Below are 16,911 nucleotides of genomic sequence, written 5' to 3' on the forward strand. Positions count from 1 at the left end.
GCTTCAGAATTCAGTTCAAGATCCAGTTCAAGTCCTCCATGGAAAGACACCCTCTTATATTTATGAATTTATAACCCAATACTCTGCACCAAGTTTACTCAGATCTTCTGAACCTCTTAAAAATCCCACAATCCTGGCTTGAAACAAAGGGGGACTGTGCTTTAATCGTCAGATCAGTGAGCCTGTATCACATTTTAAAAAAACTTTAAAATGCTCGTGATGTTTTTATAAGTTTGTTGGATGCAAATCCTTTGGTTTTGGTTTTATTTGTCTTTTAATTTAATTTAGTTTTTTATATTGCTTTTATTGTTGCACATCTGTTTCCGTTTTCTAAACTGTATATGTTTTCATGCTGTGTGCTATTATGCATTTTATTATTAACTGAGTACTTTGGAACTGCTGTTTTGAAAAGTGCTATATAAATAAAGTTTATTTATTTATTATTCATTCATCATCCTTAGCTATACTTTGTGTTTTGTGCTAACACGCTAAGCTAAGATGGTGAGTATGGTAAACATTATACCTGCTAAGAATCAGCCTGTTAGCATTGTTAATGTGAGCATGTTAATGTAACAGCGGGCCGTTAGCTGAGCAAGTTAGCATGGCTGTAGACCAGGGGTTTCAAAATCTGACACTGTACCTTCATGCTTCATTTCAATGGAGAAAATTATAATTTAAGTCAGATATTTATATAATTCATATTATATTAATATAACTAATAATTGCCACAAATATCTACAATAACATTACAATCAAATGGGCTGCCAATTTTTTTTTCCTAGGATGGAGAAAGTTTTGCTCCGCCCTACTCTGCCTCATATTAGAACAAATTTAAATATTGCTTACTGTAGGCAGTCAATAGTAACCCTCTAGTTTCCATGGTGACCTGTGTTGACCCTTTCTTACCAATGCCAAACAGCTCTAGCAAATGCCCAAAACATTCGCTCAAAAATGGCCCAAGAATGTTTTTTGGTAGAAAAGAATATTAATCTGACACTTTTGCAAACTTCTGGCCTTTCAGGGCATGCTTTTTATTTCTGGGGAGCATGAAAATGACATTGGAGGACAGGAAACATGATTAATAACAAGATGGAGCCACAGTAAAAAATAAGTTGTCAAAGGAAACCAAGAAAAAAGTTAGTTGCTGATGAAGTGACATTCACACAGGATTCCCTAAAAATTTGACATGCAAATGCACCAGTTCGATTTGGCCAGGTCATGAGACAACCCACAATCACAATTAAAGTGTTTTTAATAATCAGTCACAACGATCGTCAGCAGGGAATCTCCAAATATCTCCCAGGTAAAGTACCTGAACCTTGCGCTGGTTAAACCGCAACTGAAAAACAAAGCATCAAGCTTATGTATTACTTTTTGTTTTGCTTTTTTGGGACCAGTCCTTCAGTGATGGAACTTTCCTTTTCCTAACCTTGAAGAGGACTACAAGCCTGATGGGTAGTGACGGGGATAACCCGTGTACACACAAACAAGACCGTAAGGGCCCAAAAAACAAAAGCACCGATGTTTTGATCAGGCTTTTGAATAGAGGCGGCAGGAGGTTTGCTCGACTTTTTCTATTTGATCTCAATGTGACTGTCCTTTGTACTTTTTTATGACTTGATCTGTATGAGCATTTTAAATTATTGTGCATCATTAGTTGTTCCTTTAAATTATTCTAATGTCAGAAAAGATATCCTGTGGTACTTTTAAATGTGTCCTCCACATGTGTCTAAATTAAAGAATTGTGTGACATTTCTGTGACTTGACATGTCCATGAAATTGATGTTTTTCTTATTGTTTTTGGTGTACAATCTGTTCTTTCAACAGAATTAGCGTCTTTAATAAAACCGCCAATTTACTGAATGTATTCATTGAATATCATATCAAATTTGAAGTTAGTGAATTTAACAATTTGTCAAAAGATATATGGTTCTAGTTGTATTCAGAAGGGCTCCAGGTTATCCATATACAGGGTTCGTATATCCAGGTACCCCGCTCTCTATGTTGGGATTTTAGACTTCAAGTGGGGAAAGTCTGCTTGGAAACTAAACAAACCTTCTGTGACATGTAATGATGAGGAAAGAAAATAATTTTTTTAATTGAAAAACTGCCAGGTGACATCAATTTTTTAGATTCATCTGACAAAATGAACGGGTGCCGTTTTGTGAAACAAATGAATAAAAGTGTTTAAATACATTTCTACATAATAAAGGCCCAAATAATAATAAGCTACACAAACCACATTTTTTTTTGTTCACAGTCATGCTTCACGCTAACTGTTCCTCAACAACCCCTCTAGATTAAATTAATTCTACTTTTAACAGATCAGTAATGATCGATCATTTATGGGGCACAAAAACAATGGGATATAATTAAAAACCAAGGCAGACCGCAGTAAATGCAGCAAAATGTTGTCTTCTCTAAATGGTTTTATAATTCTCTGAAAACATTATTCTAGGGGGTTTATACTCAAGACATCAATTGGACATATCCATTAATAAGAAAATTCTGAAGTAATTCTGTTACAGCACTTTACCTCTGATGAGCAGGACATGACAGCCGCGACCATTAAGGTGCCGTCTCTGCGGGACATTTACATACATTTACACCTCAGGTCCAGGAGCCCTGACCTGTTTAGACGCAACGTTACAGATAAAAAACAGACAAACACCATCTCTTGGGTAACATGTTTGGACGTCTGTCTTGTGCATTTAGGTGTCAGCTCTACACTATCTCTACCTGTGTAACATTTCATATCACTCCCTTCAACGGCACAACAGAGCCCGTGGTGGTTTCTGTCTTTTGCTGGTGCAACAGCGCTCTCTTGTGTCTAACCCTGAGTCACATCACGTCCTGTCCCCTGTTAGCTGAAGACACAGAGCCCTGCGGTGTGTCACAACACCATGAGCTCAAGCAAAACCACTGACTGTCACCACACTGTACATATACATGGAGTGTATATATATATTTATATATATTCACACCATAGAGGAAAAAAAGATCAAAGTTTCCTCTCCCCGTTCCGTCCCACTGCAAGTGTTTTCCAACCTGACTCACGGCTTTCCATTCACACTGCTGGGAGACGTCGAGTTCTTGTTGCGGCCCAGCCAGGACGACAGGAGGCCGCGGGGCCTCAGCGGCCGGCTGGGGGCCTGCGCCAGGCGCACCATGCGGGGTGAGCGCCACACCTTAATGGTAGAGTCATCGCTGGCAGACAGCAGCAGCTCTTGGTCAGCGGGGCTGAACGCCACCGAGTTCACCACGTCGTCATGCGCCAAGCGTGCCAGACAGATGTTGTAGTGGCGGTCCCAGATGTAGCCGTGCTTGTCCTCTGCTCCGCTACGGGTAGGAGAGTGGAGAGAGATAAGTCAGCGAAGCCCTCATGATGAAATTATTTCAACATTGTTATCAAAGCATTTGCTTCAGTCTGTTATTAATAGAGCTACAACAACAAAATATCTTCATTATTGATTATTCTGCCAATTATTTTCTCAATTAATAATAATAAATTAGTAATAATCTACATCTTTAAATTGCTCAATTTGTCTGACCAACAGTCCAAACCCAAACACATTCCCTTTACTATCAAATAAGACAAAGAAAAACAACAAATTCTCAGATTTGTGAAGCTGGAAGCAGTTCATTTTTTTGCATTTTTGCATAAAAAATATTGACAATCAATCAGTCCATTGTCGATGAAAAGCAGAGAAAACTAATCAACATTTATGTTTCAGCTCTAAACATTACCTGCTTTGAAGTCACTAAAGAGAACTGTCTGGTTTCATAAAACGAAGCTAAGAGACAACACCAACGTGCAATCGATTATTTTTTTATCAGTGGTATTAAAATATTAAAGGACAGGTTCACATTTTTTCAATAATACTCACGTCTATATGCACATTTAAAGAGTTAGTGGTCGCTAAATGGCTGTGGGCAGTTCTTCTGTCACTCATTTGCTTTGGAAATCACCCAAGACTCTCAACAATATCACTCAATGTAATCAATACCTCCCACGTGGCAAATTCACTTCTAGCTGTGGTGGGGGAGTTTGGTTAACATACATGCTACATATAAGTGGAACATTTCTATTCTGAAATTGCTTTTTGGATGGAAACGTTTCAGAAATGTATTCTGTAATACAGACAGAATACAGCTAGTGAAAAAGTTCCTATCCTGAAAATCTGTTTTAAACTCTTCGTGTTGATCATCCTGCAGAGCAGAGTTACATCATTCCTCACTCGGTCTGAAGGGAACATTTCATTTCCATCTCTTTGTTTTTGTTTAGCTTCTAAATGAAACCTCAAATTTGATATTGCAAGTGTATCTCCTACATCTTTTAGGTGCTTTCACAGATTCATTGAATAAATAAATTACCCGAGCTGTTCCTGTGATGATGGCAGCTTCCGTCATTCACACGAGCTACATTATTTTTAAACTATGTGATCATTCACACGCCAACACCAAAATAGCTAAAGATAAAAATAACCACAATGCCAGTATGGAAACACAGATGTTACCACGACATGATCTGTCAAACTGTGAAGACAAATTTACCACCATTCGCAGTATCACTTCCCGTATCATACTTGACCACTAAATGGCAAAACCACAGGCAAATTATGGTGAGGGCTGCATGTGTGAAAGCTGCATCTATTCTTGGACAATTAGACGGTCTTTGGGGACCCACCTGGCAACAAAGTCTCTGCTGACGTCGAGGAAGATGAAGAAGCACTCATCGTTAGGCGTGAAGGCTCGGTGAGCGCGCAGGCTCCGTCTCTCCTCCCTCAAACTCTTCAGATCGATGACGTGCAGGTCGATCTCCTCGGCGATGGGAGGAGGAGACATGGGGTCCGAGATCACACACCCGGCTGGCCAAGCCCGGCTGTTCACATAAAGGTACCTGATGAATGAAAGCAAAGGAGTCAATTTAAGAGTCATAACGGAGTACGCAATCTGAAAAGTTCATTAGATGTCGTTTTTAAAAGGGCCAGTGCGTAACATTTTGGGGGATCTATTTGCAGAAATGGAATATAATATTCATAACAAAGTTTTCATTAGTGTATTATCACCTGAAACTAAGAATTGTTGTGTTTTCGTTAGCTTAGAATGAGCCCTTCATATCTACATAGGGAGTGGATCCTCATCACGGAGTCCACCATGTTTCTCTGCCATGTTTCTACAGTACCAGATCAAACACTGGCTCTGGCAAGAACCTTTCACGTTTTTATGTTACCTGAAAGCTACCGTAGTTGCAGTTAATTGCGATAACGTGAGCCACAGAGTGCAAAACCATGGTACCGCCAGCCGCCGTCGGACTTCCATTGCTCCTAAAGTAGTGTTATTAAGGATGGCCTCTGAGCTGATCTATATAGAGAGTGAGTCCTCTTCACGGAGTCTGCCATGTTCCTACAATTAGACAGAACGTATAACAACATTAGCTCTAGCGAGAGCCTTTTGTGTTTTTAAGTTACCAGAAGGCCACCGTAGTTCTCTGACACAACCCGTATGTGATATCTGAACATCTCATCCAAGACCATTAATATACTGCTATAACAGCCTCCTCTCTTCTGGGAGGCTTTCCAGATTTTGGATCATTTGCTCCCATTCAACCACAGACGCATTCGGCCACTGATGGGCAGTCGCCATTCCAGTTCATACATATGAGCCCATATAGCTTATTTTCTACATTGAAATCATACTGAATCTATACATCATTTGCTTACCTGTGGTCTGGAGAAAGGCCCATACCAATGATGTGTCCATGGATATCGATTACATGGTCCAAGGAATCAAAAAACTCATCTGAACTCCGCTCTTCCCCGAGTACAGGACCACAAGTGGTCATCTGGTCAGGCTTGATCCGCTTAATACCTGGAAAGGGACAAAGACTACCGCATGAGACATTTCATGAGCAAAGTCTCATGAATCGTTGCATTATATCAGCGTAGTTAAGCTGTGATGCCTCAGCTTGGAAGAGATCTTACCTATCTGGTGAGGGGAGTATGTAAGGCTGCCGGTGGTGAAGAGTAAGTAAGTTTTGTCCTCTCCGTCCCCGGGCTCAGAGGGCTCAATGAGGCTGGAGTCAGGGGCCTTCGTGTGTGCTCTGCCCATAATCTTAGCCACGTGGGTCTCAATCGCCAACTCCGTGTGGCCTACATTTTTACAACTCTAAGAGAAAGGAAGAGAAGCACACGAATAGAGGAAGAATTAAGAACAGTATTACTTTAAAAAAACACTGATCAAAATGCCTTGAGTTTTACACATAGCTCACTGGTTCCAAACCTGAGGACCCCAACCTCCACTAGGAGTCGCCAAAGCTTCAAGGGGGGGTCGCGAGGCCTTCTTAATTTTAGTGGGTGTAAGACAACATCTTTTTAAAAATATTCAGTTGGCCTATATCTCAGGATTTCATTCATTTCTATGAAAAAAACGTATTTTTGATGTTTGGATTATTGATAAGATATAAACAGGATAAGGGCACGGTGAAGACCTGAACACAGGCTATAGCCTATAGGAGCAGAGTCATGGAGCCTCCCGACTCTGCTCCTCGTCCTACATTACAAAACTATGCAGTTAAAACAACCAAAGAGCTGATAGAACAATGGCCAAGCATCAGGGAGAAGAAAACACTGAATTTGTAAAAAAAAAAAAAAGCCTATTAAGTATGAAAAACATAATACAGACAGAAAAATTGTATTCAAAGTTCCTAAAATAACAGGAAAACTCATCTCTGTTGCAATATTCACAGGAAATAATCTGCTCAAAATTCATCCAAACTGCTCGTTTTACACAAACGTCCGGCAGTTATTGCATTCACTATTTGGGTTAATAGTACAATTTACCAGTTGTTCAGTACTGTTATTGTTATTCATTGAATATAACATGAAATATCCATAAAATATGTCACTTAGTCAGCGGTCGTCAGTTTACTCAATAATAGAAAAGGGGTTCCTGAAGTAAAAAGGTTGGGAACCACTGATCTAGCTCACCTGTATAACATGCTCCAGGCCTGAGATGGTTGGCTGAGAAAAGCGGGCAGTGGGGAGTCTTGCTCCCTCGCCCCTTTCCTCTTCCTCATCTTCTTCCTCACTGCCGGAGGTTCCCAGGTCAAAGAGGAGGGGCTGGTGCTGCTGCTGCTGCTGCCCTTTCTGCCTTCGAGCCTGGGACTGAGCCTCGTAGTCCAGCAGCAAGTCCGGGTTGTCATGACGACGGCAGTGGGCCACCATCACTGTGCGGATGGTGCTGGCGTTGACGTTCTGGATCTTGAAAAGGCGCTTGACTACGTTGACGTTCTCTGATTCAACATCCTGTCGGAGAAAAGAGAAGGGGTGAGGAGGAAAGACGTGGAGTGTAATTTGTTTTCCAATCACGTCTAAGAGGCTTTAGCTGCTACGCTCGGTCTCACCTGGAAGGCTTTGTTAAGCCAGAGCACAGAGCAGGACGTCATGTTGCCTATCCAGTGCAGGTTCCCCGAGATCAGGTGAGTCTCATTCAGCCAGCAGCCAAACACGTCGTACGGCTTGTTCCTCACACGCGACAACAGCGTGTAGTTTTCTGCAGTGTGGTAAAACATGAAGGGGAGAACGGGAGAGTTGGAAACACACACAAACTCCTAATTGAGGAAAGACTCCCACAAAAGATTATTGTGAAAACTAAAAACTAGAATGGCACTCGGAGAGCGCAGACCTCCGCCCCAATCTCCGTGCAGCTTGCGCCATCATCCAAATGTATTTTTATTTCTGATGAGATCAGCTGTACGTAGCGGAGCAGCGTAAAACACTTCATTCAAACTGGACAACCGTCGTCATTACTCTGTGCAACAATCACCAAGTGTGCTTTGGTCGAACTCAACTGTAATTTCCCCGAGCCTTGGCGGAGGTAATAACTTCAAGAAACATTAACAGGAAATGATGTCACACTACTGTTCTGGGATCATTTTTGCTGCCTACCCAGACTGATGACAGCGATTTCCCCTGACGAGGAGTGGTGCGGGCCCAGGTAGACACCAGACACGAGCAGCAGGGTGTCGTCAGCATTGAACTGGGAGAACTGGGTGTAGCCCCAGTTAAACTGCCGCATGCTGGAGCTGTGCACCATCGAGATATTACCATCTGGCCGCTCCGTGTCCCATAGCTGCACAAAAGAAGCCAGAGGTCAGGCTTGGAAAGTGGATGGTAAGGAGGACGACAGTTGATGGTGGTTACACATTGAGGGGATCAGAGAAGAAGAAGGCTCAAAAGACCCCTGGATTTCTAATAATTGCATCTGTATATGTTACATGTTACAAGAGCTTACTGCCCAAAGTAAAATACCATAGTTCATCCTGTTCAAACGAAAGATTCCTTAACATGTTGAGTCTGGTTTTAATGGAAATCTGCTATGTGCTGAGGTTCAATGGACATGCAAGACACGTTTCAGTGATAATCATAAGCCCGCTATGAACATTAAACCTTACTAAAATCTCTCAACAAGCAGGATCAATTGGTCTTTAATAATAATGATTTCTCATCATGTTCTCATCTAAAATCATAATTATATCAACGACTTGTTGCTCTGACAGTTCCAGACGACTCCCCAGAATAATCAGATTAGTGTTCCCGAGCCCCCCACCCGACGTAAACAGCTGTTTCTACCTGCCTCCCCCTGTTGATTTTGAGTGATTACTGTGAATGATCTGATTAATTGGCGTTGCCCAATGTGCTCCAGGCACTGTGGATTTGATGCATTCTGGGACTTTTTCTCTCCGCCTGACCCGCAGGAAATCCCCCGTCAGAAACTCATGTGCCTACACTCAATAAAATCGATTCTAAGGCTAATTAATATCACTGGTACAGGCAATGTAATGTAAAAAACATGCCTCAGTCTAAAATATGTTATTTTATTTTTAACATGTGATTTAATTCTTTTTCTCCACAAGCATCTGGCAACCCCCTGAAATTATGAACCACTGCTCTAATTCACCAGTCGAGCTGCTTCCCAGCACACAGTCAAGCACCAAAGCAAACTCCTACATTTAAAACCAAAATTAAGATTTAACATTCCAATGAATGAAACCCATAAAAAGTACTTAAAACCTGGAGAAAAAAAATGTGTCAGTAAACAAGAACACAGAGAGTGCCAAGATTATTATGAAATTACTGAAATTTTGTAAAACACAAATGTAACTGCAGTCTGGGTGGCACCGTGTTGACAGGACATGTTTGAATACATTTTTTAGGTTCACCTGTTGGAGCTTGCCCTGAAGTTTGTAGGCCTACTTTAAAGCCGGACTACCAGTAAACCAGGGGGGGAAAAAAGCCATACTACATTTAGGTATGTAATAGGGCTGTCTAAGTTAACGTGATAACGCGTTAACGCAGATTTGTTTTAACGCCACTAATTTCTTTAACGCATTAACACAACTTGACACAACTAAATTTTGGCAAGGAAAAATTGTCGTGGCCATTTATAAAAGGGGTCCCTTGACCTCTGACCTCAAGATACGTGAATTAAAATGGGTTCTATGGGTACCCACGAGTCCCACCCTTTACAGACATGCCCACTTTATGATAATCACATGCAGTTTGGGTTAAGTCATAGACAAGTCAGCACACTGACACACTGACAGCTGTTGTTGCCTGTTGCGCTGCAGTTTACCATGTTATGATTTGAGCATATTTTCTATGCTAAATGCAGTACCTGTGAGGGTTTCTGGACAATATCTGTCATTGTTTTGAGTTGTTAATTGATTTCCAATATTAAATATATACATACATTTGCATAAAGCAGCATATTTGTCCACTCCCATGTTGATAAGAGTATTAAATACTTGACGACTCTCCCTTTAAGGTTAATTTTGAGCAGATAAGAAATGTGTGATTCATTTGCGATTAATCGCGTTTAACTATGGACAATCATGTGATTAAACTCCATTAAATATTTTAATTGATTAACAGCCCTAGTACATAACCAAAGGCTGAACACAATCACTTGTGACGCTGGCAGAAAGAAAGAAAATATGATCTGGGTTGAAAGTGACCTCAAGAATATTTAAAATCCCTACCTTAACGGTGCAGTCTTTGGAGCAGGAGGAGAAGCGGTGACCTCTGTGAGAGAAAGCCAGGTGGAGGACTTGGTCAGTGTGCTCTCTCAGCGTCTGAACCTCCACACAGGGGATACAGTCAAAGAGACGCCTGAACTCCCTGTACCATGACACCGCCGCTGCACAAAGGAAGATCAGGGGTTATTAGCTGCAATTGGTCTAAATATCTATACTCATAACTCAAAGCTGCTATCAGTGTCTTTTTTATACTGAATGAAACTGACTTCTTCTGTTAAACATACGATTATTTACCTGGGTGTCGGGGAACAGAGCGTGGTATGCGGTAGTAGCTGTAGAACAGCTCCCTCCAAAGGAACTCATCTCTGGAGACAGCCAGCCACTGTCTGCAGGTCAGACCAGCTCTCAGCACGGCATCATGGGGCAGACGCAGGAAGATCTCCAACACCAGGCTGTCCGGCAGAACTGGGCCACACTCCATCCTAACATCCTGTGTACGACACACACATATCACAGGTACATGGAGGTGATGTTCTGTGAAAGCAACTTCAACCCCTTCACATACAGTTTCCACGTAAGTAGCTTTTAAGGATGATAAAATAATCTTATTCCAACTTGTTCTGTATCGAATTGTTACATTGAAGCTATATGATGTGAAAAAGTCAGACCATGTTTTTATGGCTTCACCATTCAATCAAATTGAACAATTTCTAGATGTTTGTGCATCATTTTATACACATCTCCCCAAAAACTGACATATTTTTAATTTGTAAAAAATATAAAATAAAATTCTGTGGGTTTAAACAAAACTTGACTGCACAGCATGAGTTTGTAGGAAACTGTAGTAAACCACCATTTAGGAAGACACCGAGACATTTTCACCACTGTATGAAAGATATTATGTATGATTATTTTCATTATCACATTATCGATTAATTGTTTCAACTCTAGTCAAATACAGAGGACACACAGACTGCATGACCTGAACTTCAATCTGACTTGAGTCCTTTTATACTTGACTCTGATAACTTGAGAACTGATTATGCAAAACGTAGCTTGAAATAAATAAATTAAAGCTGAAATTGATGATCGTTTTTAGACATATTCCACTGATATGATTAAAATGCTTTCTTTTATTTCAGATGTTAAATTGGTATGGTGTGATTTTTGCGGTAATCTGTACCAAACAAAGATGTTTTCGTAAGTCTGTAAAATATGATGTGTAGGCCAGGACATCTCTGCAGCATCACAATATTTAATTTAAAAATGGTATTTTGACACACGCAATTTGAAAATTGCAGTAGGCCATGTTGCGATTTACATGAAATTATGATTAATTGTGCAGCCGTACTTTTGGTCAAATTAAGTATACAAGATTATTTTCAGTAGGGATGCACCGATACTGACACTGAATGAAATTGCTGACAATGGGGCCGATCTATTCTACTCAATTCAATTCGTGGGTGTTTATACTATATACATTATATACTGTTATTTTAATTATTGACCAATTTGTTGCTGCAATAAAAAGGTTTACACTTGAATTGTAATTCCTGGCAATTTTGAAGATTTTTTTTACCAAGTTACTGGTGTATGATGCATTATTTAAAAAAAAATAAAGAACAAATAAATACATTTACATATCTATATTTATTTGTTACAATTTGTTTTACAAAGTTAGGAAAGCGATGTTTAAGTCAAACCTGATGTTGCCTTACACATAAAAGAATGATCCCAGTCACTTCCACTCAGTGAGGCATTAAGCTTATTAATTAAACACTGGTATCAGATTGGTACTCGGTATCAGCCGATACCCAAAGCCCAGGTATTGCTATCGGTATCAGAACTGAAAAAGTTGGATCGGTGCCTCCCTAATTTTCAGGCAACAGATGATAATCACTGAATGTCAAATTTAAGATGCCATAGTACATACTACAGCTGCAACTCTCTCAATTAATCAATACGTCTGTCAAACTGTCAAAAAAATAGAGAAAATGCTCAAAGAGAGATGACATATTCTTGCTAAGAAGATACATTATAGTTTAGAATGAAAAAAACCTGAAATCAGTCATATTATTTTGCCCTCTGCATCCATAAATAACTTGAGACCTCACCTTTCACGGGACTATCACACACACCTAGCTCTCACAATATCAAATGACACTGTCCCCCCCCCTAACCAACACTTCACAGCTTGAAATAAATAAATTAAAGCTGAATTACAACCATCTGCTCGGAGATACAGAACACTTTGATGGAGAAGATCAGCAGGCGTTTTTTTATTCCTTCTGCAACAGCAGCCTCTGAACAATCTGCCTCACTCACACTGTGGGATGAATGAGTGCATACATGAGAGAGTGTACTGTTTATATCTGATCTGTATATGTGTATGTTGCTATGTGCTGCTATGTGTATATATGCATATTTCTGTGTACTGGCTGTGGAAACAAACATCCCTCTGGGATAGATCAATAAATCTAAATCTAATCTAATTTGAGGCTGACAGCTGAGAGCTTGTTACACTAGTGTGTGTGTGTGTGTGTGTGTGTGTGTGTGTGTGTGTGACCATGCACAGACAGCAGCACTGAGCTGTCAGCCATACAGGTCTCTCTTATTAAAACTATCATCATTGTGTTTGACAGTGCATCCACAAGTGCATTCATTATGGCCACTGAGCTTAATGACTTGTCTCAGTCTGTCACAGAAACAGCAGCAGAGAGGAGTTTATGCTGGATCAGAGCCATGTTAGCTATGTGGCATTTACAAGCTCAAACAAGCGTCAAACATGAGGGGATCTCATGCAAACTAAACTGTATGAACATAAAGCGCTGTCTAACTCTGAGAGAGGTAATGCAGCTGTTCTTGGAGGAAGCAGCCCGTCGTCAGAGGAGAAGATGACCTAACATGGACATTTGTGTCGCTGTGCGCTAAAAACCCAAAACAAGTTCCTGTTGTTTACAATGAGAGCTGAAGACTGTCCAGCCCTCCTGCTGACCTACCACACGTTAACCAGAGAAACATCTGACAACTAGCTGACATGTGTGAGTGTGATTGTGTAGTAAAGAGCTTCATTTAAAGCTCTGCTCGCCAGACATGCCTCTCATGCTAACGTTAAGCTAGCTAACTTGTTAGCTTGTTTTGCTCTCAGCTCCAGTGACACGCTTATTTATAACAAACAGCGGCTACTTTCATAAACTCATGTTGCAGGAGTTAATCAGCTTGGCGTTAGTACAAGGTTGTTGACATAAGAGTGTGACCCACCTGCTGGATCAGAGTATGTTGGAGAGAAGTCAGCCGGCTGGTTAGCGCTGAAGGCTAACAGCAGAAACATGACAACAAGCCTGCAGCAGACTCTACTAGCAGATCACAGCAGCATCGCTCCGGCCAGACCAACTCAATCGATTACCGTGTTTACAAGATACATTTTTCTCTTGGTAATAATGGCCACAAGATCTTGTGTCATTATTAGAAATTACCACAAGGCTGATTCCAATTTGTCCTTTTGCTATTTTTTTTTCTTTTCTTTTTATCATTTATATTTTCTATTTTTAATGTTTTTTTAAGGTCTTTTTATATCCAAAAACAACATTGTCATAGTTATATTACATTTTAGTCGTAGCCCTGAGAGATGTCATTCAATACTATATTACAAGTATGCCATTTATAACAGAATTGATTTAATATGTTTAATTTCATATAGCTTAGGTGAAACCTGATTTACTGACATGGTTTATGAAGTGTGAAGCTGATTTACTATATATTTTTTTTCAACATGGGAGTGAACAAATATGTTTCCTTTATGCAAATGTAGGTATATATTAATTATTGGAAATCAATTAACAACACAAAACAACAACAAATCTTGTCCAGAAACCCTCACAGGTACTGCATTTAGCATAAAAAATATACTCAAATCATAGCATGGCAAACTGCAGCCCAACAGGCAACAACAGCTGTCAGTGTGTCAGTGTGCTGACTTGCCTATGACTTGCCCCAAACTGCATGTGATTATCATAAAGTGGGCATGTCTGTAAAGGGGAGACTCGTGGGTACCCATAGAACCTATTTTCATTCACATATCTGGAGGTCAGAGGTCAAGGGACCCCTTTGAAAATGGCCATGACAGGTTTTCCTCGCCAAAATTTTGTGTAAGTTTGGAGTGTTATTTAACCTCCTTTCCAACAAGCTAGTACAACTGAATTTTTACTCTAGCTTTAAAACTGAGCCCAGTACATCCTCCGGAAGATCGATTGCGTTAATGTGTTAAAATGAATTTGCGTTTTCATATCATATCATAGATGAACTTTATTGTGTCAGTACATTTCAATGATACATGTGTCTTCCTTTCTGTTATTTAACTATCTTGACACTCATTTTTTATCAATTTTAATCTTTCACCTACAGAAACAAAAAACAAGACAAAAAAAAAGAAGTGTGTATAATAATGCAATCATTTTGTTACTATATTTCTCTAATGAAATATACTGACAAATATACATCCCCATCTTTGCACCTTGATTGCAGTTGTTATGACAACCAAATGCTCAAGATGCACATATGATTATTTAGTTGTTTGTACACATTGCATGAAAAGACCCCTTATCATAAATGTGTATACTGTTCTTATGTTAATTATGTCAGTGGCAATATCTCCTTTTGTTCAACATTTTCAGGTATTTGAAGTAAACATGCAATGGAAAAATGAACGACATAACAGTAATACTATACTTCCTGTATCTGTGGTGGCCCTCAATTTGCTGACATCATTCAGTGAATACAGTCTCTGTAACTGAAGAAACACTCATTGTCTTGTGTCGGCTCGCATACATCATTACACTGACCACATGGGAACAGATGACTTCTACATTAACTCGTAAAAGAAGAAATTAAAGTGGAACTATGCTGTGACTGATATTCTCTGGTAAGTATTTACTTACTTACTTACTTACTTACTTACTAACTTACTTTTTAAACAGACAATGCTGTAGCAAACAGGTTTCATAAACAATATGTCATTGTGAATAGTGACATGTTTTCCCATAGACAGCCTTATTGTATTGACTGTGGTGAGAAACACATTTTAGTCAAGTAAATACTTATAACATGAAAATGCATAGTAGGGTTGTGTGTTAAACGGAGCGTGTTAAACCTGATAGGTGTGAGATCAGGTTACCTGCCACCACATTATGTCAGCAGCAGTATGGTTGATACTACAAACAGATAAAAGAAGAATTCATGTCTGTTTTACATTGTCTTCTTCCTTCAGTTCTGCGCAGAGCCGCTGAGTGGATAGCTTCTTGCTGTGGCTCCTCAAAGAAGAACAGGACAGCAGCAGGATGACAATACCAGTGTAAAGGTGCTCCTCGTTTCAGTGAAACGGTACAATTTAAAAATAATGATCTATATGATGGCTAAACTTATTGTTTTCTTCAAGGTGCAGAGCAGAAAGTGTGGACAGTCTCCAGTGATGGAACAACATCCAGTCAAAATCTTCCCTAATTCCTCTGGACAGTAGATGTGCCCACATTTCCCCTCCACCTTATTTATCTCTGATGTTTATTCACTTGCAGTATGTTGCTCTGTGTTGCTCTGTACTTGTTATAATGATGACTTGTCCGAAAACTCCTTGTTGGGAAGTTGGATAATGTTTGACAGCAGACAAGTGCAGCAGTGGCTCAGAAGTGGCTAACATCTACTTTTATGTACTCATCATTTATGTGGTAGAAATGCATTGTGGTCAGTACAGCGAATTCATCAAGTTAATTAAATAAATGGTTGTTAAGATCATTAAATGATCTGTGTCATTAAAGTGTCCTTTCACTGTTTCTCCAGGAGAGACACACTTTTCTCTTATGAGACTCTTTTTCTGAGTATCTGGCGTCATCATGTGGAAGAAAAGATAACTGCAACTACCTGCTGACTGAAGAAAGACAGAGAACTGGTTTATTTATCCTCATCGTCATCTGCAACCGCTTATCCCGTTAGGGGTCGCGGGGGGGCTGGAGCCGATCCCAGCCGACATTGGGCGAAGGCGGGGTACACCCTGGACAGGTCGCCAGTCCATCACAGGACACATAGAGACAGACAACCATTCACACTCACATTCACACCTACGGGCAATTTAGAGTCCACAATTAACCTAACCTGCATGTCTTTGGACTGTGGGAGGAAACCGGAGTACCCGGAGAAAACCCACGCTAACACGGGGAGAACATGCAAACTCCACACAGAAGGGTCCCAAGCCGGATTCGAACCTGCAACCCTCTAGCTGTGAGGCGCCAGTGCTAACCACTGCACCACCGTGCAGCCCTGGTTTATTTATCACTAAGATGAAATAATGTTAAATAATATGATATGAAATTAGATTACATTATTTCAAAGTAAGTATTTACTCACTAGCTTATCATGACAAACATTTCATTACTAAATAAGGATACACATTATAGATGGTCAGCCAGTCACGACTTAAGGTAAAAACACATTTTCAAAAACTCCACCTCTTTGACGTACCTAAAATACTTGTTGGTTTTGTTATCTATTAACTAATAATTAGGGCTGACCCGATGCTTCAAAGCTTCGAAGCTTCAACCATGGTAAACAAATCACTATTCAAATGCTTCGTTTCTTACTTTTTTTATATATAAATATGTAATAATAATGTATAAATCTCAAAATAGCTCATGAAATTATGAATAATCCTACAACATTATTCATTATTTATATTCAACATGAATATTATAATTATTCTCAGACGGATATCGCTGTTTGTCATGTGTAGAGGTGCGTGTGTGTATAGTAGTTCGGCAGCGGCATCGTCCCGAAGCTTCGAATACCTTCGAATATTTCTCACCGAAGCTTCGAAGCCCAAAAAA

The 16,911-nt window shown here is 40.0% G+C and overlaps 2 protein-coding genes and 1 long non-coding RNA gene across 6 annotated transcripts in view; 2 read left to right on the plus strand and 1 right to left on the minus strand.

Moving 5' to 3' along the window:
- Positions 1-16,911, plus strand: part of traf2b (Tnf receptor-associated factor 2b) — a 171,352-nt gene that overhangs the window by 38,853 nt on the left and 115,588 nt on the right. The gene's annotated exons all lie outside the window — the stretch shown is intronic.
- fbxw5 (F-box and WD repeat domain containing 5) lies at positions 998-13,438 on the minus strand. 2 transcript variants are annotated; one of them, XM_074617194.1, is made up of 10 exons: positions 13,301-13,438; positions 10,334-10,529; positions 10,043-10,200; positions 7,950-8,133; positions 7,406-7,554; positions 6,990-7,307; positions 5,985-6,168; positions 5,724-5,871; positions 4,688-4,900; positions 998-3,339 (listed from the first exon to the last, which is right to left on the minus strand). In XM_074617194.1, the coding sequence occupies exons 2-10, from the start codon at positions 10,518-10,520 to the stop codon at positions 3,054-3,056; spliced, it is 1,827 nt and encodes a 608-aa protein (XP_074473295.1). In that variant the 5' UTR covers positions 10,521-10,529; positions 13,301-13,438; the 3' UTR covers positions 998-3,053. The 2 variants fall into 2 exon arrangements, with proteins under 2 accessions (XP_074473295.1, XP_074473294.1); XM_074617193.1 differs by lacking the exon at positions 13,301-13,438 and adding an exon at positions 12,767-12,785 and having other exon boundaries at positions 10,334-10,530.
- Positions 12,899-15,973, plus strand: LOC141757034 (uncharacterized). Of its 2 annotated transcripts, XR_012591575.1 has the most exons (4): positions 12,899-13,080; positions 14,713-14,960; positions 15,306-15,395; positions 15,474-15,973. It is a non-coding gene; the product is annotated as an uncharacterized LOC141757034 (long non-coding RNA). The 2 variants fall into 2 exon arrangements; XR_012591574.1 differs by lacking the exon at positions 12,899-13,080 and having other exon boundaries at positions 14,219-14,960; positions 15,474-15,972.

This window comes from Sebastes fasciatus, chromosome 19 (assembly GCF_043250625.1).
Source record: "Sebastes fasciatus isolate fSebFas1 chromosome 19, fSebFas1.pri, whole genome shotgun sequence".
Classification (NCBI taxonomy): Eukaryota; Metazoa; Chordata; class Actinopteri; order Perciformes; family Sebastidae; genus Sebastes; species Sebastes fasciatus.

Coding starts and splice junctions, on each gene's coding strand:
- fbxw5 (XM_074617193.1), bottom strand. Junction 7,308..7,405: donor GGCTTAACAAAGCCTTCCAG/GTGAGACCGAGC, acceptor TTTCTCCGACAG/GATGTTGAATCAGAGAACGT. Junction 6,169..6,989: donor GCCTGGAGCATGTTATACAG/GTGAGCTAGATC, acceptor CCTTTCTCTTAG/AGTTGTAAAAATGTAGGCCA.